The sequence below is a fragment of the Anabrus simplex genome, chromosome 5 (assembly GCF_040414725.1).
Source record: "Anabrus simplex isolate iqAnaSimp1 chromosome 5, ASM4041472v1, whole genome shotgun sequence".
NCBI classification, from domain to species: domain Eukaryota; kingdom Metazoa; phylum Arthropoda; class Insecta; order Orthoptera; family Tettigoniidae; genus Anabrus; species Anabrus simplex.
In genome coordinates this window covers 350193582-350218649 of record NC_090269.1, presented here as the reverse complement: position 1 = coordinate 350218649, position 25068 = coordinate 350193582, and the positions used below count along the sequence as shown (strand labels likewise).

The 25068-nt window shown below is 40.7% G+C and overlaps 1 protein-coding gene across 1 annotated transcript in view; it reads right to left on the bottom strand.

Moving 5' to 3' along the window:
- Nucleotides 1–18195, bottom strand: part of LOC136874093 (uncharacterized) — a 35122-nt gene extending 16927 nt beyond the window's left edge. The window contains exon 1 of the mRNA XM_067147646.2: nucleotides 18135–18195. Coding sequence (XP_067003747.2) covers nucleotides 18135–18137 — 3 coding nt within the window. The 5' untranslated portion in view covers nucleotides 18138–18195. The remainder of the gene's footprint in view (nucleotides 1–18134) is intronic.
- Between the last annotated feature and the right edge of the window lie 6873 nt (nucleotides 18196–25068).

Genomic DNA, 25068 nt, shown 5'->3' with positions numbered 1-25068 from the left:
TTGAGTCGGTTTCATTACACTTCGCGTTCTCATCTGCAACAGAATAGTCAATAACAGAACTGGCCAACATTTCTTACTAGAGGAAAATAGTTATAAATGTGCATGTGTATAAATTACAAGAGGGACGAGTGTATCCTCAAACGTAGAAGATCGCATTCATGCATTCATACATTAAATCATTCATTCATTATTTCATCCTCTATGAGGCCTACCGGGTGAATTTTCTTTTTGCTTCATGTCAAGCAACTACATCGCAAAACATAGAAGGAACTATACTATATTGATGTTTCCACTTTCTGGTGCAGTCTCGGGTGCAAATTGTCGTACATGTGAAGTTGGCCCTGTTTTACGTGTGGTTGCCTTTCCTGACGTCAACCCTATACAGGGTGGTTGGAAAGAATGTGAACCGAGTAATGAAATAAAATGGCGTATGGCTTTTAGTGCCGGAAGTGTCCGAGGACAAGTTCGGCTCGCCAGGTGCAGGTCTTTTGATGTGACTCCCGTAGGCGACTTGCGAGTCGTGATGAGGATGAAATAATGATGAAGACGACACATACACCCAGCCCCTGTGCCAGCGAAATTAATCAATGATGGTTAAATTTCCCTACCCTGCCGGGGATCGAATCCGGTACCCCTGTGACCGAAGACCAGCACGCTAACCATTTAGCCATGGAGCTGGAATGTGAAGCGAGTATATGAGCGTTACAGTGTTGGTCATACTGATAAGTAATTTGAAAAAAATACGTCGATATCTCGCGCCGTCGTATTTTTATCAGCTGCTGAAGTTAGCCAATGAGATCGCTTCGCGGGCGAATTCAAATGAGCTTTACGAGGCGGTGTTGCAAAATCTGCACATAGCTTGGTCGGGCTTGAGAACCATGCCAAGAAATGAGCATCAAACACTAACACGCCATGAGTTTCAGCCAATGTCCTTGTTCAAGTCCCTCCCCTGGAGAAGTCTGCTAAGAACAGAACGGAAACCTGACATCTAGCGGCCAAACCGTGAACACGGTCGGGCCGATTTTTCAGCGACAAACTAGTAGCTATTTCCCGGCCTTGTATATCTCGTAGGCAACGCATCAGCCATGATTACTATGTTGTTTATCCTGGCGAGTAGAGGCGGCAAACTATCGATAGTAATCGCCATCGATATTTTCCGATATCATGAGCAGGACGAATTATTCGTCCTGTTTATGAGCTCTACTATCGATAGTAATCGATGGTTTTCAAAAAGAGGAACGAATCATATCATTATGCCTGAAAATACAGTAGAACATTTATTCAACACAATCCACAAAAAATCAATAGAAAGCACAACTATTTCATGCTATGTCTTTCTGAAATTCAAATCGGAATCACTCATAAATCTCTTCAGTGGCACGTCCGAGACACTCTCGGGCTGCACGCCCTTGCCCATAACGTGACCGCCCGAGAAATTCTCGTTCAGCTGCAGTGTTCATTTTGTGATCACCCACTATATTCTCGGGTATTGTAATATCTTTGGAAAAATGTTTTACAGCATTCTCAACAGGTGGCAGGAGAGTTTTCAGTTGCTTTCACGAAGTCTTTGACCTAAAATGTGCCTTATCTTCTCTCGCCTACATACAATCTATGACAACTTATAAATCTCATATTTTGTCCCGTATTAGCATCAACTCAACTAAAGTTAGGCACTGAAGTCGTCGGTACACAGAGATACTTAAATGCACACCTATGAATTGGAACAAACTCCTCACCAGTTAACTGCAAACAGCTGTACAATTTCTGTTAGCGCGAAAAATAAGCCTGAAAGGTGGAAGGGGGGACTGTCGTTGACTATCGATGTCAGACGATAGTGGTCGCTATCGATAGCACTATCGATAGTTTTCCGCCTCTACTGGCGAGCCTTCTCGGGAGTTATACCCGTAACAATCAAATGGGGTGCCTGCAGAGTTTTAATATATTTATATTAAGTAGCATGTACACTAACAGTTGAACATGTGTTTTTAAGGTTATAATTGATAACTGCAACTGACTTTGATTTCGTGATGAATTAGTGAAATATCACTTAGCTCTATAGACACGTACACGCTTGAGATACCGTACTCATTAAGATACTGAACGAAACAATTTCAGAAGTAATGCCATTAAATCATTACTAAAGGTAAAATATTTCCTACGTATTCCTCACATATTACTTTCAAAACAAGGAACACTATATCTTAATTTGAACGAAACACATATCGCACATAAACAGACATCGGTCAGTAAACAGAATGCACAGTCCTGAAACATCACAATAATGAACACACGGTTTTAAATCATTTATTTAAACAACAAATTCCGAATTATGTCACATCAGACCTCATTTAGAATCACATGTTCGCAGACAGCTGATCACTAATTATCTACACCAGCGACGCGTAGTGTAGCAACATATCAACCAGCAAAAATCGTCACACTATGCATTTCTATTCGTCCTGCTTCAGCACTAACCTTTTTATGTCATTCCTACTCGCCTTCCAGGTCCCTGTATGATTATCACCGCTCCCTAGTCCACCCCGTTTCCCTGAATGTACCTCCCTACAACCACTCTAAACAAATTTCCTAACTTTTGCGTACCACTGCGGTTTATAGTCAATCAATCAATACTGATCTGCATTTAGGGCAGTCGTCCAGGTGGCAGATTCCCTATCTGTTGTTTCCCTAGCCTTTTCTTAAATGATTTCAATGACATTGGAAATTTATTGAACATCTCCCTTGGTAAGTTATTCCAATCCCTAACTCCCCTTCCTATAAACGAATATTTGCCCCAATTTGTCTTCTTGTATTCCAACTTTATCTTCATATTGTGATCTTTCCTACTTTTAAAGACGCCATTCAAACTTATTCGTCTACTAATGTCATTCCACGCCATTTCTCCGCTGACAGCTCGGAACATACCACTCAGTCGAGCAGCTCGTCTTCTTTCTCCCAGTTCTTCCCAGCCCAAACTTTGCAACATTTTTGTAACGCTACTCTTTTGTCGGAAATCACCCAGAACAAATCAAGCTGCTTTTCTTTGGATTTTTTCCAGTTCTTGAATCAAGTAATCCTGGTGAGGGTCCCATACACTGGAACCACACTCTAGTTGAGGTCTTACCAGAGACTTATATGCCCTCTCCTTTACATCCTTACTATAACCCCTAAACATCATCATAACCATACGCAGATATTTGTATCCTTTATTTACAATCCCATTTATGTGATTACTCCAATGAAGATCTTTCCTTATATTAACACCTAGATACTTACAATGATCCCCAAAAGGAAATTTCACCCCATCAACGCAGTAATTAAAACTGAGAGGTCTTTTTTCTATTTGTAAAGCTCACAACCTGACTTTTAACCCCGTTTATCATCATACCATTGCCTACTGTCCATATCACAACAATATCGAGGTCATTTTGCAGTTTCTCACAATCTTGTTATTTATTTATTACTCTATAGAGAATAACATCATCCGCATAAAGCCTTACCTCCGATTCCACTCCTTTACTCAAACCATTTATATATATATAAGAAAATATAAAGGTCCTATAATACTGCCTTGAGGAATTTCCCTCTTAATTATTACAGGGTCAGATAAAGCTTCGCCTTCTCTAATTCTCTGAGATCTATTTTCTAGAAATATTGCAACCCATTCAGTCATTCTTTTGTCTAGTCCAATTGCACTCATTTTTGCCAGTAGTCTCCCATGATCCACCCTATCAAATTCTTTAGACAGGTCAATCGCGATACAGTCCATTTGACCTCCAGAATCCAAAATATCTGCTATAACTAGCTGGAATCCTACAAGTTGAGCTTCAGTGGAATAACCTTTCCTAAAACCGAATTGCCTTCTATCAAACCAGTTATTAATTTCGCAAACATGTCTAATGTAATCAGAAAGAATGTCTTCTCAAAGCTTACATGCAAAGCATGTCAAACTTACTGGCCTGTAATTTTCAGCTTTATGTCTATCACCCTTTCCTTTATATACAGGGGCTACTATAGCAACTCTCCATTCATTTGGTATAGCTCCTTCAACCAAACAATAATCAAATAAGTACTTCAGATATGGTACTATATCCCAACCCATTGTATTTAGTATATCCCCAGGAATCTTATCAATTCCTGTCGCTTTTCTAGTTTTCAACTTTTGTATCTTATTGTAAATGTCATTGTTATCATATGTAAATTTTATTACTTCTTTGGCCTTAGTCTCCTCCTCTATCTCGACATTATCCTTGTAACCAACAATCTTTACATACTGCTGACTGAATACTTCTGCCTTTTGGAGATCCTCACATACACACTCTCCTTGTTCATTAATTATTCCTGGAATGTCCTTCTTGGAACCTGTTTCTGCCTTAAAATACCTAAAATTTGTATGACTGCCAATTGTGCTTGCCATCATGTTATCCTTAGCTGCCTTCTTTGCCAGATTCAATTCCCTAGTAAGTTCTTTCAATTTCTCCTTTCTTCCACAGCCATTTATAACTCTATTTCCTTCCAATCTGCACCTCCTTCTTAGTCTCTTTATATCTCTATTATATAAGGTGGGTCCTTACCATTCCTTACCACCTTTAAAGGTAAACCTGTTTCCACATTCCTCAACAATTGCTTTAAACTCATCCCAGAGTCTGTTTACATTCTTATATACCGTTTTCCACCGATCATAATTACGTTTTAGAAACTGCCTCATGCCTGCTTTATTAGCCATATGGTACTGCCTAATAGTCCTACTTTAAAACCTTCCTTTCTATCACATTTATTTTTAACTACCACAAAAACAGCTTTGTGATCACTAATACCATCTATTACTTCGGTTTCTCTATAGAGCTCATCTGGTTTTATCAGCACCACGTCCAGGATATTTTCCCCTCTAGTTGGTTCCGTTACTTTCTGAATCAGGTGCCCTTCCCATATTAGCTTATTTGCCATTTGTTGGTCATGCTTCCTGTCGTTCGCATTTTCTTCCCAACTGACATTTGGTAAATTAAGATCTCCGGCTACAATCACATTCCTTTCCATGTCGTCTCCCACATAGCTGATTATCAAATAATTCTGAATCTGTGTCAGCACTACCCTTTCCCGGTCTGTACACTCCCAAGATATCAAGTTGCCGGTTTTTATAGGAGGAACGGTTCAGGTAGCATATTAACTTTGGTTGATCCTGGAATAACAATAACTTATTTGAGGCTTACTCAACCTTCCTTAGAAATGTGAATTAGGCATGTAAATTAGCAAAAATTCAGAGAGGTAACATGTGATCAATTACAAATGCCTGCGTAAAGAACGGTACAAATACTAGTTCTGGAAAAAATAAGATTTCTAGTGGTGAATGAGTATTGAAGTCGGTTCTCAAGATTACCTCCTAAATACAAAGCCACGCACTTTCTTCCTTTCTTTATAATATTAATACACAGTAGAACGTCGTTTATTCTGACGTCAAACACCGGAACATCAATTATCCGGACGAGCAACAAAAAAGACGGTAAGTACGCGCTCTTAATCTTGTTATGCGGAAGTGCGCGCTGCCTACAGTAGTGAGTTGGTTATCGTTTATAACTGTTGTCTCCTACCGTTTGTTTTCTCTATAATATTTCAACTTGATATATGAGTGTGCGTACTGTATTACGTTGTGAAAATGGCTTCTACGAGTGGCCAAAAGTGGGAACGAAGTCGCAATATTTTCTCGATTGAGAAGAAGTTGATGATCATTAATAAACTGGATAAAGGTGAGAGTGTGCAGTGCCTAATGTAAGCTTACAGTGTCGAAAAATCCACAATTTATGATTCGAAGAACCGAAAAGGTGACATTTTGAATCATGCATCGAAGATAGTGAAGAATGGTCTAAACAGAGAAAAATCATGAGAGCAGCTACGGATGAAAAATTGGAAGAAGCGGCGTACGTATGGTTTACATACAAATAAGGGAGAGCCCATTTTTGGACCTTTGTTACAGTATGTGAGAAAGCGTTGTAGCTAAATGAGATTCTTTGTGGTTCTCCCAATTTTAAAGCTAGCACAGGTTGGTTGAAAAATTTCAAATCTCGCCATGGAATTCGTGACTTGGAGATTCAAAAAAACGTTTATCTAGTAATACATATACTGGTGAGGAATTCAAAACTAAGTTCTTAGAACTTTTTAAATGATGTCTATAATGATGATGAAACGGGTTTGAATTGGAGGTCATTACCGCGCAAGTTGCTCGCGTCAAAGAGAGAAATGACAGCTCCTGGCTTCAAAGACAGTAAAGAACAAGTAACAATTATGGTGTGGGCAAATGGTAGAACTACTCATCGTCTGCCTCTCCTCATGATAGACAAATCAGAAAAATCGCGTTGCTTTAAGAGTATAAAGTGCTTTCCTGTATGCTGCAAGTCCCAAAGAAGTACTTGGATGAATGGTGAGTTATTTTATGACTGGTACCAAAGTGAATTTATCCCGAATGTGAAGAGATTCAGAGGCGAGAATAAAACATGGAAAAGTGGTCCTTTTACTTGATAATGCGTCATCTCATCCAGATATTGATCAGTTGAATATGATAGATGAGTATTTTGAAGCGAGATATTGCCCCTAATGTTTCGGCTCTTATACAGCCAATGGATCAACGGGTGATAGAAAAGTTTCAGCGGTTGTGCAAGAAGGAAGTTTCACGTCGATTTCTGTTGGCAGAAGATGAGGAGAGTGTGATATCTTTTCCAAGAACGCTTTCCCTTAAGGACTGCTGTTACATGATAGCTGATGGGTGGAACACATTAACACCACAGAATCTTCGATAGGTATGGAATAAATTGGTAGGAGAAGAACAAGAGATCGCTAAGACCACACACACTGTTGATGAAGATTTGGATTAAGTGATAAAGGAGTTACTCCCCCAATCTAGAAAATAGATCTCAGAGAGTTAGAGTAGGTGAAGTTTTGTCTGACCCTGTAATAGTTGAGAGGGGAGTTCCTCAGGGCAGTGTTATCGGACCTTTATGTTTTCTTATATATATAAATGATATGAGTAAAGGAGTGGAATCGGAGGTAAGGCTTTTTGTAAATGATGTTATTCTCTAGAGTGATAAATAAGTTACAAGATTGTGATCAACTGCAACGTGATCTCGAAAATGTTGTGAGATGGACAGCAGGCAATGGTATGTTGATAAACGGGGTTAAAAGTCAGATTGTGAGTTTCACAAATAGGAAAAGTCCTCTCAGTTTTAATTACTACGTTGATGGGGTGAAAGTTCCTTTTGGGGATCATTGTAAGTATCTAGGCGTTAATATAAGGAAAGATCTTCATTGGGGTAATCACATAAAAAGGATTCTAAATAAAGGGTACCGATCTCTGCACATGGTTATGAGGGTGTTTAGGGGTTGTAGTAAGGATGTAAAGGAGAGGGCATATAAGTCTCTGGTAAGACCCCAACTAGAGTATGGTTCCAGTGTATGGGACCCTCACCAGGATTACCTGATTCAAGAACTGGAAAAAATCCAAAGAAAAGCAGCTCGATTTGTTCTGAGTGATTTCCGACAAAAGAGTAGCGTTACAAAAATGTTGCAATGTTTGGGTTGGGAAGAATTGAGAGAAAGAAGAAGAGCTGCTCGACTAAGTGGTATGTTCCGAGCTGTCAGCGGAGAGATGGCGTGGAATGACATTAGTAGACGAATAAGTTTGAAAGGCGTTTATAAAAGTAGGAAAGATCACAATATGAAGATAAAGTTGGAATTCAAGAGGACAAACTGGGGCAAATATTCATTTATAGGAAGGGGAGTTAGGGATTGGAATAACTTACCAAGGGAGATGTTCAATAAATTTCCAATTTCTTTGAAATCATTTCGGAAAAGGCTAGGAAAGCAACAGATAGGGAATCTGCCACCTGGGCGACTGCCCTAAATGCAGATCAGTATTGATTGATTGAAAATGCTGGATTTTCCGACCGTGATAGAGAAGACGCACAAGCTTGGCTGGAAAGTGACAATGATTTTCAACTCTTTTACGATGTTTATCTGGTACAAGAATTAAATGGGAATGACGAACAGGATGAAAGCCTAGATGAGGAAGATGAAGAAAGACCAAGTCATGGGGAAGCTTTTACTGCATTAGAAACTGCGCTATTGTGGTGTGAAAAACAGGAAGAAAGTAGTTTAACTCAATTTCTTTTATTGAAGAGAATGCGTGATTTAGCTGCTAAGAAAAGGCGAGGAAATCTTGCATAAAAAAGGAATTCATATTATTTTTACAGTACTGTAGAGTAGATCTTTCATGTATTTAAAGTACCATAAATGTTTTTGTTATAGTTATTCATTCAATAAATATTAATTTAAAATATACACTACAGTATATATATCACCCTAATGCAGGCCTTTCCAACTCGAGCACTTAGTGCTGGGGCGCACCAGCGCTGCACTCAGCAGCACCGTTCCCCTCCTTCCTCACCTAGTCCACGCAATACATTGTGTTCTACATCAAGAACAATAATGTGCAAGAAACTTTCGCAACTTTAAATGTTACGGATACTGTATCAAAATGTGTAAATTTCTGCAGAAAGCAAGATTTGAACCATCGGCAGTTCAAAGAATTTTTAAAAGATCTCAAGACAGAATGTAGCGAAATTCCCTTTTATTGTATTTTGCGCTATGGTTAAGTTGCACGAAAGTGCTTTGCAATAATTGAAGAAATTGCTATGTTCATGGAGATGAAAGGTTCTCCACAACCAACTTTGCGGAACTTTAATTAGCACCATGTGTTAAAGAATTAAGGCTTTCAAAATGCAGAGTTTGTGATTGAAAAGTTAGCATGAAGCCGGAAAATTAAACAATTTTCCTTCATTAAAATCATTACATTTGTCTTCTTATTTAATCTTGGAGACTATCAGACGTCGTTACAGACTTTTCACGATGAATTCAATGCCCGATACACAAAAATGAATGACATGGCACCTCAACTTGAAATATGTATGATCCCATTTTCATCGCGTCCTGAAAAGCCATCATATTTCCAAACAGAGTTGATAAAACTACAGCGCAACACAATCCTAAAGGACAGGTACTATCACTACAAAGGTGATTTAATTTCTTTTACAAGGGTGTTCATCCTCAAGAATTTCCCAGACTTCATGCACTTCCCTTAAAATTTGCGTCAATGTTCGGTACAAATTAAGGAAGCGAACAGGTGTTTTCAATTCTGAATTTAAACAAATGTAGAACTAGGACTTCTCTGTCCGTCTTAGAGGCTGTACCTATAATTTCTACTGCCAAATCATTTGTACCCAATTTTGGTAAATTAGTTGCCGCAAAACGATGTCAACAAGAGACTTAAACGCTAATTGTACATCAAGGTAACTGCAATGTATGTACAGAATAAATTGTTTGTTTATGTGTTCAGAGAATTGTCATAAATAATATTGTTTTCGTAAGCTGCGCGCTGACTTGACCTGTGGTTCTGCCTCTGCACTTCCCCTTCTTCCTCCACCATGTCGCCGGTGCTACAGCACGGCGCCGGGGCTCCTGCCGGGGCCGTGGGAGCACCTCAATTGGAATCGTTTGCGTAATGTATAGGTACTGCACTGTACATGTTTTTTCCTATGAAATAAACGCAAGTTCGATCCGTAAAGATCGCTATCCGTCCCAATCAGTCCGAATAAACGACGTTCTACTGTACAAATAGATTAAAGAATTGAATTTATCTTACCTACGTATTTGGCACAAAGGTTACAATACCCACAAGCCCCTCTTCCTTCCATGTATTCTCCTCCACTGCTCATACAATCATCGGCAGTAAATCGCAGACAGTTTAATCGAATACGGGAGCACATTTCTGGAGTCAGAGGTGACTGGCATATCACAGCGAATGTTCCCAGGGTGAAGGACAGGAAGAAAAGAACTTGGAGAGTCGGCTGTAACAAACATACAGTAGTTCATAACACATTAATAATTCCAGTCACTTCCAGTCACTATTAATTTAAACAGTTTACGGGAGGTCCGATATGGCAAACTTGACTCTACAGGTGCTAAATGTAATAGGATATATAGAGTGTAATTGAAATACGTTGCGTCCGTTATACTATGATGGTAGAGATTGTTAGTTTCATCAATGTCCAGAACTTGTTCAATCTATTGTCTGTTGACGACATACTTTACAGGATGTTCCAAAAATGTACTCACCCATTGACTGGCTATTATTCAGTCCGGTTGTTTTGTTTTGCAGGTGCAGCTAATGTCACATAATGACCAAGCTTCGAAGAATATAATTTTGTTCTGAAGAGTTACTGAAAGTATAAAAATGTCACGGCCGCGTAAAGACACATTCAGAGGGAATGAGATCCACCTATACGACGCATCGCTGCTCGATCAGGTACAAATATGACGCACAGTGAACCGTTCGCGATGCCCGTAGGGAACAGTCAGGCAGACCATGGACATACACCAACCGCAGTCGAGAAGGACACCTGCTGAACACCTTCATCCACCCCACGGCAGTTTATATGACAAACGGTTCGTGAGACAGGACTCCCAAAATGAGCGTCAATCGCATATTGAAGCGAGTCGATTGGAAGAGTTCCATTCCAACGTTAACCCACGCTCTCACCGACGACCATCCTAACTGGAGGGTTTAATTTTGTGAATAGTATCTGGTCAAAAGTGTAAAAGATGCAGTATTCCCGAACAAAATTATCTGGAGTGATGAGGCCATATTTAAATATAAAGCTTAGACCAATCACCACGATTGCACGTACTGAGCTCCTTACAATGCGCATATTATTGTAGAACACCATGTGCATCTTCCAGGGGTTGAAATGAAGTGTAGATTATCAGCGTTGGGTTATCCTAGGACCATTCTGTTTCCAATAAACTGTGACTGGGAACATGTACCTAAACCTGCTGCACGAATCCGCTTGACAACGCACTGTGCAGATGTTTGGTGACAAAGAGTTTTACTTCCAATACAATGGAGCATTTCCCCACTACCATCGTGATGTAACAGCCTTCCCTGATGCTACTCTTCCAAACAGATGGATTGAGTGAAGATATAGAGTTGAATTTCCTGCTTGGGACCTGACTTCACATTACTATCCCTTGGGGATATCTCCAAGATAAGGTCTATGGTACCAAACCAGCAACGGTCGAGGAAAGAGGCAGTTGAGAGGCAATGTCGTGGTTCGTAACATTATTGACTCCATTGGTCCGTGTACCCAGCTGTGACTTGAAAAGGACAGCCATCAGTTTGAAAATGTGCGTGCCTGTAGAGGAAACTGAACTTGATATCCTGGCTTGACTAGTGTACGTTGATTTGCTTCATATAATTGTACTGTACATTAATATCGTTCCCCACTATTACACATGCACCTTTGTTAATAAACGCAGCCATTCATTACATTCGCAAGAACTCGGCAAATATGGAGCGAGAGTAAAACATTGCCGAATCAAATCAGCTGATATGAGAGCTATTGTTTCCATGTGCTGGTCCATAACGAGAAATATTTATATTCATATTGTTTCAATTAATAATCTTCGCTCAAATTCAATTAAACGTACAACAATAAAAATGATATAATTGTTCAGTTGATTATCACTAATGCAGAGGTTCATAGCTTCTATAAGATTTTACTTATCACTTATGAATGTATCCCGACAAAAACAAATGTCTAAATGATAGGTTTAACAAAAATTAGTACCTGACTAATTATTAAGCCAGTTCTTTTAAATACGCATTGTAAACAAGACAAGATCGTAAAATGAAATACAATTTTATATCAATTCACAATTATGTTTTGCTATTGGCTTTACGTCGCACCGACACAGATATGTCTTACGGCGACGATGGGACAGGAAAGGGCTAGGACTGGGAAGGAAGCGGCCGTGGCCTTAATTAAGGTACAGCCCCAGCATTTGCCTGGTGTGAAAATGGGAAACCACGGAAAACCATCTTCAGGGCTGCCGACAGTGGGGTTCGAACCTACTATCTCCCGAATACTGGCCGCATTTAAGCGACTGTAGCTATCGAGCTCGGTCACAAGAATTTAAGTCTGTGTCTGTATCAAGTATTATGCAGTGATAATTAAATAATACAGCATTCCCTATGTGTATGAAAGTTTCACAAAACATTAGATAGCATCATTATCGAAATAACCATGAATGAATAGTTTTCAATCTTAATTGTGAAATTCAGTGATTACAAACCATCAAAATTCCAATGGGATGGATGTGTCTGCATGGCGTGACATAGTTTTCTGATGTGTGATACTCTGGGTGAAACTTTCAAGGGAGGTATGGCTCCAAATTTAGCTTGATGTGATACCGTATTATGTCTATTCTTTTAGGTACACCGCGGATGAATACCCGCTCTTGAATACATACGTTATTGACTTTTTTTCCCTAGTTGCTTTACGTCGCACCGACACAGATAGGTCTTATAGCGACGATGGGATAGGAAATGCCTAGGTGTCGGAAGGAAGCGGCCGTGGCCTTTATTAAGGTACATCCCCAGCAACTTGTATTTTTTTAATTATTCTAGTTTTGCCATGAAAGCAGCTCGCTTACCCCAATAAAAGTCTTACGCGTGCGAGCCAATTTGAGAACCACTGCTCTAATGTATTCAAAAAAAGTTGATAAACTGTGAGCTTGCATTTGGGAGATAGTGGGCTCGAACCCTACTGTCGGCAGCCCTGAAGATGGTTTTCCGTGGTTTCCCATTTTCACACCAGCCAAATGCTGGGGCTGTGCCTTAATTAAGGCCAAGGCCGCTTTCTTCCAACTCCTATCCCGTGCCTATCCCAAAGCCGCTACAAGAACTATCTGTGCCGGTGCGACTTAAAGCAAATTGTAAAAAAAAAAAAAAAAAAGAGAGAAGAAGGTCGATAAAATTTACAGCATACAACCAAGATTTAGATATAACAAGTACTCACCTCATCGGTAAGTTGATCAGCACATGCTATCGGACAACTTCTAAACCGTGCAGCCACTCGCTCGGTCATAAAAAAATAAAAACCGCAGGAAAATTATCTATAAGAACACGCAATAATTTTATTACATTTATCACTTTGGATTATCGGGGAATATGTAACATCGCGAGGGTGGAAAAGGACGAAGCTAATTTGTAAGATCTACGAGTGCGAGTGAGAGGCAAATATTACATGTAACTCTATACTCCATTTTAAGGTAGGGACGAAACAATTGTCAAGTTAGCCTGATTGTCTAAAGACATTGCATGAATATTTATGAACAGAAAAGTTTCGGAGACAAACTTCTCATTAGGTGGATGCTTACACACAGAAATGAAAAAGAAGACGATGGACAACCGTGGGACTATAAACCACATCCTTCCGGTTAAAGGATTGTGGTGGACATCTCACTGGTATGGCCAGTAGTGCTAGGATGTTCTGGGGTGTTTCGTAGGAGTCCACATATCTCAGTGTATGCTCCCTCATGGGTAATAATAATTAAAAATTAAAATCCCCATCCTGTTTCCGGTCATTCGACCGGATCAGGAATGGAATGAATGAAGCCCCCATCTAGCGGCGAGGATAGGTATTATTTCGGCTGCCGAAGCCCGTCGCACTCCTCTGGGACAATGATTAATGTCTGACAGATGAAATGAAATCATACTGAAGAGTGTTGCTGGAATTAAATGTGACAGGGAAACCCGGAGTACCCGGAGTACCCGGAGTACCCCGGAATAAAACCTGCCCCGCCTCCACTTTGTCCAGCACAAATCTCACATGGAATGACCGGTATTTGAACTACGGAACCCAGCGGTGAGAGACCGGCGTGCTGCCGTCTGAGCCACGGAGGCTCAGACAATAATAATAATAATAATAATAATAATAATAATAATAATAATAATAATAATAATAATAATAATAATAATAATAATAATAATAATAATATGCTTACTCTTGGCTTTGATTCCTGACTCTTTTGCGTACTTTATTCTGACCTAATATGTGTCATGCCAATCTTGTGACTGAATTCCTACGAGTTAAAAACATGTATTTATCGAGAAGACACAAATGCTCCCAAAGTACCGTAACCTATGCATGGAGAGTTGAAAATTGTTGAGTAGTTTGCAAATATTATTCTGAATAAATGCCCGGCCCCTTGGCTGAATGGTCAACGTAGTCGCCTTCTGTTCAGAAGGCCCTGGGTTCAATTCCCGGTCGGGTCGGAGAATTTCATATTCGGATATTTCCTCTGGCTCGGGAAGTGGTTGTTTTGCACTGTCCCCAACATTCCTGCGACACACACACCACACTACTCTCCACTACAAGAACACGCAGTTTCCCATACACGGCAGAAGCCGCCCACTCTCGTTGGAGGGTCTGCCTTACAAGGGCTGCACCAGGAGAACCGAACATAAATAATAACATCTAAAAAAATGAATACGTCCAAAATTGCCATCAGATTCAGACGAATTATGTTCTAATTCCGCACACTAGTTAGAAAAGAGACCACATATAGACATTTTACGAGCAAAGGATTACAGGTACTTTAAAAATATCTGAGTAACAAGAAACACTGACAGAGGAAGGTTTCTCATTTGTTGTACATATCGCTGATCTCCTTATTTTCGGTTTGTAAAGAAAGATATATTTTCCTTTTAAGCTGAAGAAGTACCTGACTTCTTGAAATTGCTTTGATTATTGTGTATTCATCGGTTCAGACATCACTATGACACAGGACATCAGATAAAACATGACACCCATAATTATAATCATGTTATTGGTTTTACGACCTGATAACTTCTTTTATGGTTTTCAGAGACGTCGAAATGCTGGAAAATTTCCAAAAATTCTTACATGTGCCAGTAAATCTACCGACACGAGGCTGGCGTACTTGTACACCTTCAAATATCACTGGACTGAGCCAAGATCAATGCACCTTGGAAAGCTACCGCTCTACCATTTGAGTCATCAACCCGGTGCACTTCACATACGGTCTGATTATCAAGACTCTTATATCAAACAACAAAAGTCAGATGTTAACTGGATTCCGGTACCCATTCGTCAAGTTTTATCACACAATACTGGGGTGTCCTGGTGTATTTGAGCACCTTCAAATACTACCGGATTGAGCCGAGATCAGTGCACCTTGGAAAGCTACCTCTCTACTATTTGAGTCATCAATCTGGCGCACTTCACATACGGTCTGATTATCAAGACCCTTATATCAAACAAGAAAAGGCAGATGTTAACTGGATTCGGGTACCCATTCGCCAAGTTTTATCACACAATACTGGGGTGTCCTGAATATATTTCAAATGCACTTGTTCAATCATCATCGATCTGCGTTTAGGACTGTCGCCCAGGTGGCATATTGCCTATCAATTATCGTTTCTTAAATGATTTCAAAGAACTCCGAAATTTATCGAACATTTTCCTTGATAAGTTTTTCCATTCCCTAATATTCCTCTTATATAACGTCCCCCAACAAAATAATATTGTCGTTGACGACGGTCATTCACTCATCTTGCAAAGGGGTCGGCAGAATGTGTGAATAAAGTCCTGTTTTACGGGCGGATGCCCTTCTTGACGCCAACCCTATGTGGAGGAGTGTATCCACTATTGCGTATTTCTGTGGTAGTTTAGAGTGTGATGTGTTGCATGTAAATGTGTATTAAGACGAACACAAACACTCAGTCCCTGGAACTGATGGTATTCAATAATTGCAGTTAAAATTCCCGGCCCGGCCGGGAATCGAACGCGGGATCGTCGGCCAAAGACAAACACACTGACTATTCAACCAAGGAGCCGGATGAAGAAAGACACACAGTGTCAATTAAATACCTATTTAAATATTGTTGTCACTGCAAGGATGTAATACATCTGTTGAACGTGCATTTTTCAATAAATAGTAAATGCCTCGTGGTCAGTCCAAAAAAAAAAAAATTCAACGGGCCGATGACCTCGATGTTAGGCCCCTTTAAACACCAAACATCAATCAAACAAACATCAAAAAATTCAAGTATATTGAAATTTTGCACCCAGTCCCTGTTATGAATAGTGTGAAAATGTCACTCACAGGATCGGTTGGTGCGTGCATTTCAGTGGCCTTGGCAAACTGATGTGAAATAGCAACTTCTGGCTCGGCGAGGAAAGCAACGTGAAACTGCTTCATTCCTCATCTCACTAGTGCACTTCACTAGGGACACCTAGGTCATCTATGACAACTGATGACGGATCTGTTGGGAATCTAACGAGCCTTCGAGCATCATACATAGTGAAATTCATCCACGTTGTGAAAACTTATGTTTACATAAGCTTACTTAAAACGAACTTGAAGAGGCCGGAAAATCATGCAAATCTGTCTGGCGAAATAAATAATAATAATAATAATAATAATAATAATAATAATAATAATAATAATAATAATAATTGGTTTTACGTCCTACTAACAAATTTGAAGGTTTTCGCAGACGCCTAAGTTGCCGGAATGCTGCGCAGGAATTATTTTGCGTGGCGGTAAATCTACTGACACGAGTCCGACATACCACCTGACTGAGCCAGTCTCGAACTCGCCAACTTGAGCTCCGAAGGACAGTGCCCTTCCGTCTGAGCCACTCATCCCACCGTTAAGAGTCGTATTTTGAGAACAGTCTGTGTTAATCAAACTAAAAATATTATTCGGAAAATCGCTTATATTCCAACATTTGTTACCATCCTGCTATATCTTCACTACTATATATGTAATAACCACGCTACGAATTTTTAGGCACTTAAACGATAGAAATAGACAGCCAAAATAGGCATATAAAAGCAAAATAGCATTATACGCTTGTTCCTTTCGGAATATTATTATGGCAGTGAAAAACTAAATATTCCTTCAAATGTTGAAATGAAAACTGGCGTTCCCTGTGCCTGTCCCCTGTTAGCTCAGAATGTCGTAAAAATGGAAGAAACTCCTTTCCACTTCATATGAAGTTGAGGATCAAACCAGCCTTCGGGCTGAACACCCAACATATATACATTGTTATCGGGCAATACTTTTTTTTTTTTGCCAGGGGCTTTACGTCGCACCGACACAGATAGGTCTTATGGCGACGATGGGATAGGAAAGGCCTAGGAGTTGGAAGGAAGCGGCCGTGGCCTTAAAGGTACAGCCCCAGCATTGGCCTGGTGTGAAAATGGGAAACCACGGAAAACCATTTTCAGGGCTGCTGATAGTGGGATTCGAACCTACTATCTCCCGGATGCAAGCTCATAGCCGCGCGCCTCTACGCGCACGGCCAACTCGCCCGGTGGGCAATACTTTAGCGATCTGATCTCTGCTGGGGACCAATCCAAAGACATCAATGACATTTCCATTCAGTACATCCACTACCAACAGCACTTAAATAAAGGGTCTCTTTTTATTAATACAGTAATTTCAAATACCTGTTTCTCATTGTTTCTCCTATAATGCCTGGTGTTTCTTCAAGAATAGCTTTTACTTCCTTTATAACTTACATTAAAGTTTGGAATCAAATATCTTTGTTTCTAGTTTTAGTATATGAGCAGATAGATTTCCAAAGTTGGCCTTCATAAAAGCAAGATCAGGTCTTAATTTTGCGTCAGTAAACGATAAGGGGCAACTTTTAGACATTTACCTGCCGAATAGGCACTATAGAATTCATATATGATACTCCTGGTACCTCAAAATGAATAATTAATCTGAATAGGCATTTAGGTATAAATTCACACCCTAGTAATAATTTAGACTTTATTAACGTCCCAATAACTTCTTCCGAATTTCGGCAACGTTGGACTGTGAAGGTCCATGTCGTGAAAATTAAGGCACATCCCGGTGCGAAAAGAAAGCTATCTTCAGAGCTAACGATGTTGAGGCGTTGGACGCCATTCCACCATCTCCCGAACGCAAGCATGTAACCTAACGACCCGTAAGGCGAGAAACAACCTCACGACTCAAACAAACCGTAAATCAATTTCTGATCATTAATTTTCATTAACCCAAAGTGCACACCTAGTATTCTAAATTTAAACGAATTCCTGCGGGGGAAAATTCCGGCACCTCGGCGTCTCCGGAAACTGTGAGAGTGCTTAGTGGGACGTAAAACCAATAACAAGATTATTATTTCTTCTGTTAAAAATCACAGTGTTCACAATACTCGAGCTACTCGCTAGCGCAATGTATACTGCAGTACTTACCATATTCACTGGCTGTTGTGATGACAGCGGTCGAGTCAGAAGGACGTGTTGGCAGTCAGTGGCCTCCACACACTTCTGTTGCCTGTGCAGTACTTACCATATTCACTGGCTGTTGTGATGACAGCGGTCGAGTCAGAAGGACGTGTTGGCAGTCAGTGGCCTCCACACACTTCTGTTGCCTGTACTTATAACGCGGGACATGGGAATACCCTAGTTAAGCTCCGCCCACGGAGAGTTTCTTGTTTTCTTTTGTAGTTAAGTGAAGATTGTTGTTTTTAATGTTTAGCGTAAGGCATAGCTAACAGCGGGTATATTTGCAATGAATCATGACCAGCAAGGGCATTACAAATGGCATACGGGCCCACCTGCCAAAATAAAAATTCACCAGGAGAGTTGGCCGTGAGGTGAGGGGTGCGCAGCTGTGAGCTTGCATCCGAGAGATAGTGGGATCGAACCCCACTGTCGGCAGCTCTGAAGATGGTTTTCCGTGGTTTCCCTTTTTTACATCAGGCAAATGTACCTTAATTAAGGCCACGGTCGCTTCCTTCCCACTCCTAGCCCTTTCCTATCCACTCGTAGCCATAAGACCTATCTATGTAGGTGCAACTAGAAAAAAGAAAAAGTTTCGGGCCCCCTCGAATAAAAAGAAAAACTTAAGAATAACTAATATAAACGTAAGAGCGTCCGCCTCTGTGGTGTAGTGGTTAGTGTGATTAGCTGCCACCGCCGGAGGCCCGGGTTCGATTCCCGGCTCTGCCAAGAAAATTTGTAAACTGGTACGAGGGCTGGAACGGGGTCCACTAAGTCTCGGGAGGTCAACTGAGTAGAGGTGAATTCGACTCCCATCTCAGCCATCCTGGAAGTGGTTTTCCGTGGTTTCCCACTTCTCCAGGCAAATACCGGGATAATACCTAACTTAAGGACACGGCCGCTTCCTTCCCTCTTCCTTGTCTATCCCTTCCAATCTTCCCATTCACCAGTGCGGCCAGTGTCCAGTATTTTGGAGATAGTGGGTTCGAACCCCACTGTCAGCAGCCCGGAAAATGGTTTACCGTGGTTTTCCATTTTCACAACAGGCAAATGCTGGGGCTGAACGTTAATGAGCCCACGGCAGTTTCCTTCCCACTCCTAGCCCCTCCCTGTCCCATCGTCGCCATAAGACCATGTCGGTGTGACGTAAAGCAACTTGCAAAAAAAAAAAAAAAATGAAACTTGTTCGATTATTTTCTTCGATTATTTTAATAATCGGATGGAGGTTATTCGAATATTAAAAGTATTCAGTTATCCCATCACTAGTAAACACACTTCTTCATGCACAGATCACGCCATCAACCACCATAGAAACTCACAATAGTGAAAACATCCCTCCACATTGGGCTAGCGTCAGGAAGGTTTGTATCATTGTTCTTACTGTTATCTTTTTACTGCTAGAGGTTTAACGCCACATTTACACACAGTAGGTTTTCGGCAACGCGGCCGTAGCCTTATATTAAGATACAGCTTCAGCATTTGCCTGGTGTGCAAATAGGAAACCACGGAAAACCTTCTGCCGTCTACCGTCGGCAACCCTAAAGATGGTTCTCCATTGTTTCCCATTTTCACTTCAGGCAAATGCTAGCTAGGGCTGTACCTTAACCAATGCCACGGCCACTAGTTTCCCAATCCTGGCAATTTCCCATCACTGCGTCGCTGAAAATTCTCTACGTGTTAGTGCAACTTTACACCTTAACAAAATACACAAATATTTTTGACATAGTCGCTGCAGGTGATGGTCTTGATTATTGTTTTAGGTAGCACAACTGGGTAACCACCATCTATTAACACTAATCATAAGAAGAATATCCGGCTCCATAGCGAAATGGTTAGCGTGCTGGCCTTTAGTCACAGGGGTCCCGGGTTCGATTTCCGGTAGGGTCGGGAATTGTAACCATCATTGGTTAATTTCTCTGGTACCGAGCTCGATAGCTGCAGTCGCTTAAGTGCGGCCAGTATCCAGTAATCGGGATACAGTGGGTTCGAACCCCACTGTCGGCAGCCCTGAAGATGGTTTTCCGTGGTTTCCCATTTTAACACCCAGGAAAATGCTGGGTCTGTACCTTAATTAAGGCCACGGCCGCTTCCTTCCCATTCCTAGACCTTTCCTATCCCAGGTTTGTACCTTTGTACCTTTAAGGGTGGTAAGGAATGGTAAAGACCCACCTTATTATAATAGAGAAATAAAGAGACTAAGAAGGAGGTGCAGACTGGAAAGAAATAGAGTTAGAAATGGCTGTGAAAGTAAGGAGAAATTGAAGGAACTTACTAGAAAATTGAATCTAGCAAAGAAGGCAGCTAAGGATAACATGATGGCAAGCATAATTGGCAGTCATACAAGTTTTAGTGAAAAATGGAAGGGTATGTATAGGTATTTTAAGGCAGAAACAGGTTCCAAGAAGGACATTCCAGGAATAATTAATGAACAAGGGGAGTGTGTATGTGAGGATCTTCAAAAGGCAGAAGTATTCAGTCAGCAGTATGTAAAGATTGTTGGTTACAAGGATAATGTCGAGATAGAGGAAGAGACTAAGGCCAAAGAAGTAATAAAATTTACGTATGATAACAATGTCATTTACAATAAGATACAAAAGTTGAAAACTAGAAAAGCGGCTGGAATTGATCAGATTTCTGGGGATATACTAAAGACAATGGGTTGGGATATAGTACCATATCTGAAGTACTTATTTGATTATTGTTTGGCCGAAGGAGCTATACCAGATGAATGGAGAGTTGCTATAGTAGCCCCTGTGTATAAAGGAAAGGGTGATAGACATAAAGCTGAAAATTACAGGCCAGTAAGTTTGACATGCATTGTATGTAAGCTTTGGGAAGGCATTCTTTCTGATTATATTAGACATATTTGTGAAATTAATAACTGGTTCGATAGAAGGCAATTCGGTTTTAGGAAAGGTTATTCCACTGAAGCTCAACTTGTAGGATTCCAGCAAGATATAGCAGATATCTTGGATTCTGGAGGTCAAATGGACTGTATCGCGATTGACATGTCTAAAGCATTTGATAGGGTGGATCATGGGAGACTACTGGCAAAAATGAGTGCAATTGGACTAGACAAAAGAGTGACTGAATGGGTTGCTATATTTCTAGAAAATAGATCTCAGAGAGTTAGAGTAGGTGAAGCTTTGTCTGACCCTGTAATAGTTGAGAGGGGAGTTCCTCAGGGCAGTGTTATCGGACCTTTATGTTTTCTTATATATATAAATGATATGAGTAAAGGAGTGGAATCGGAGCTAAGGCTTTTTGCGGATGATGTTATTCTCTATAGAGTGATAAATAAGTTACAAGATTGTGAGCAACTGCAACGTGACCTCGAAAATATTGTGAGATGGACAGCAGGCAATGGTATGTTGATAAATGGGGCTAAAAGTCAGGTTGTAAGTTTTACAAATAGGAAAAGTCCTCTCAGTTTTAATTACTGCGTTGATGGGGTGAAAGTTCCTTTTGGGGATCATTGTAAGTATCTAGGTGTTAATATAAGGAAAGATCTTCACTGGGGTAATCACATAAATGGGATTGTAAATAAAGGGTAGGCTACCGATCTCTGCACATGGTTATGAGGGTGTTTAGGGGTTGTAGTAAGGATGTAAAGGAGAGGGCATATAAGTCTCTGGTAAGACCCCAACTAGAGTATGGTTCCAGTGTATGGGACCCTCACCAGGATTACCTGATTCAAGAACTGGAAAAAATCCAAAGAAAAGCAGCTCGATTTGTTCTGGGTGATTTCCGACAAAAGAGTAGCGTTACAAAAATGTTGCAATGTTTGGGTTGGGAAGAATTGAGAGAAAGAAGAAGAGCTGCTCGACTAAGTGGTATGTTCCGAGCTGTCAGCGGAGAGATGGCGTGGAATGACATTAGTAGACGAATAGGTTTGAATGGCGTCTATAAAAGTAGGAAAGATCACAATATGAAGATAAAGTTGGAATTCAAGAGGACAAACTGGGGCAAATATTCATTTATAGGAAGGGGAGTTAGGGATTGGAATAACTTACCAAGGGAGATGTTCAATAAATTTCCAATTTCTTTGAAATCATTTCGGAAAAGGCTAGGAAAGCAACAGATAGGGAATCTGCCACCTGGGCGACTGCCCTAAATGCAGATCAGTATTGATTGATTGATTGATTGACATCGTCGCCATAAGACCTACCTGTGTCGGTGCGACGTAAAGCAAATAGCAAAAAAAAAAAAAAAAAAAAAAAAAATCTTTGGCACGGGGGCTGTGTCGTCTTCATCATCATTTCATCTTCATCACGACGCGCAGGTTGCCTACGGGAGTCAAATCAAAAGACCTGGACCTGGCGAGCTGAACATGTCCTCGGATACTCCCAGCACTAAAAGCCATACGACATTTCAATTTTTTTTCATAAGAAGAATGGAAGAGGTCTGATACTTCGAAAAATGAAGGTATCGGAAAAAGAAAGGGAAGGGCCACGAAGGGCGTGAAAATGAAAGACTCCCCAGCCTCAAAAACCTGATATCGTCGGAGTCAGAGAAGAACAAAGATTGACTTAGGTCGGTAAAGAAAAACTAAAGCAAGGAGCCTGACGCAAGTGGAATCAATACCAGACTCAGCCAGGGGAACCGTGGCCCACGCTCTCGAGTTGAGAGCGCTTGGTTCCCTTTCAGTCACCTCTTACGATAGGCAGGGAATACCGTGGATGTTATTCTACCGCCCCTATCCATAGGGGGAACTGCGAAAGGGACGGACTGACGAGTAGACCCATCGGCTATTTTCTGGTACAAGGAGAGTAGGCCTATATCCTTGAGCTGGAAACCGTTAAAGTCTTAAGTCGGTAATTATACTTTGCCTCGTGATATAATTACCCTGGGAAGTTAAAATGATAACAATTCAAAGGCCACGGTCATATCAGCTCGTTTGACAGAAAGGTCCGGTTGTTGAACAAGTCACTCAGATAGGAAGCAGCAAGACGATTTGCGAATGTATTTCTACAAGCTGAAAAGCTTCATGTATTTTTTAAATTAACTCCCAAATATATTGTTACGAATAAAACTCCGTCTGTTTTGTTGCCCTAATTTATTTCAGGATGACCCAATAAATGTACACTCACATACATACGCACATATACATACGCACACATTTCTAATCAGCTGTGAATGGCCACACTTATTAATAGCTGTATATGTACAAGTCTCTCTTCCTTATGCACAACAGGCGGTCCGGCTCCTTGCTATGCCTGGGACGGCTAATCCTTACTTTCACTTCTCCAACTCCAGGGCACCTCATACGCAGCTGTGTGTAGACAGTACTCTCAGGTAGTACACAGTCTTCCGTTTACCGGGCGAGTTGGCCGTGCGCGTAGAGGCGCGCGGCTGTGAGCTTGCATCCGGGAGATAGTAGGTTCGAATCCCACTATCGGCAGCCCTGAAAATGGTTTTCCGTGGTTTCCCATTTTCACACCAGGCAAATGCTGGGGCTGTACCTTAAGTAAGGCCACGGCCGCTTCCTTCCAACTCCTAGGCCTATCCCATCGTCGCCATAAGACCTATCTGTGTCGGTGCGACGTAAAGCCCCTAGCAAAAAAAAAAAAAGTCTTCCGTTCCGTATGTCATCTCCAGTCCACCTACTCACTGGACTCTCCGACACCACAACAACAGCTCCTCGTTCAGACCTCGGTGGGACACTAGCGACAGCCAACATGTCTGTCGCCCTCAGCCCAGCCACCGAATCCCAACACACTGAGTCTCACACTGACTCCGACCGAGTCCAGCACCAACACTGACTATAGCCAAATACAGTAGAGACAATACGCGACACTCTGCGAGATATCGAGCGACAGCGATTAGAGCTCTGTCTAGCGGAGTGACCTGAGAGTTACTGATTCTGTCATAAGAGCACGTGCATTTGTTTGTGAAGTGTTTTTCGTTATTTATGCGTTTGCATTAAGTTGACATAAGTAAATAGTAGCTTGTATCATTCCTTTATATCTCCTGTCAATATGAGTGGAAAGATAGTGCTGCGTTTGGCTGCAGTAACTATGAAATGCAGAAGGATTCGCGGTCTTTCTTCCATTTCCCTCATGACAAGAAAATGCAAGTAAATACTGTGTTTGCATATATATTCTTCCAGTTACAAAGATATTTTTATAGAAGGCCTACTTCCTAAACTTCTGACCTGCGCGACCCATATTTTAACTGGCTTAAAATACAATAAGCTTATTTTATTGTAATGGTGCAGCAGTTAACCTTCAATACCGATGTGTTGTTGTAAGTGTGATCTGTGGGTTTTGATTTAATTCAGGAAAATGCATATGCACATGTGTGTGGCTGGTTGTGTTCCAAGTTACCCCATTTGGAATGCCGTAATGCGTTGTCAAGCACTGAAGAAAATATGGGTGATTTAAGAAATGTGATGATGATGCAAATTTGCTTTACCCTAATGTAATGGCAAGTATTGCGTATAGGGAAATTTTGATTGTTTTTGCGGCTAAATTTATAGATTTTCTTTCTGTTTGTAGGCTTCAAGTTAAAAGGAAAATTGTCCTGCTCTTAAATGTGAATTCATTGAATCATGTGTGTAAGGAATGTGCCGATATTTTTATTGACAAGTGTGCTAATGTGATGTACAATGCTTCTAAATTAGAAAAAAAAAACAAATCTAGACGTACAAGTTCAGGCAGGCATGCTAAAGCTAAATAAGTAATGCATTAATTCACAGCAGTCCATTTCACTTCTTGATTATGTGTCTAATTTCAGTCTTTAAATAATAACCTGTTAAATAATTCTTCATCATGTATCCAGAATTGCTTTAGCAACTTTGAAGTTAATATTTTAGCAACACTTTCTTTCTGGACGTAATTTATTTATCCATTTCCGTATATACATTTCCATTGATATTTGAATTTAGCGCAATTTTCAGGTCACG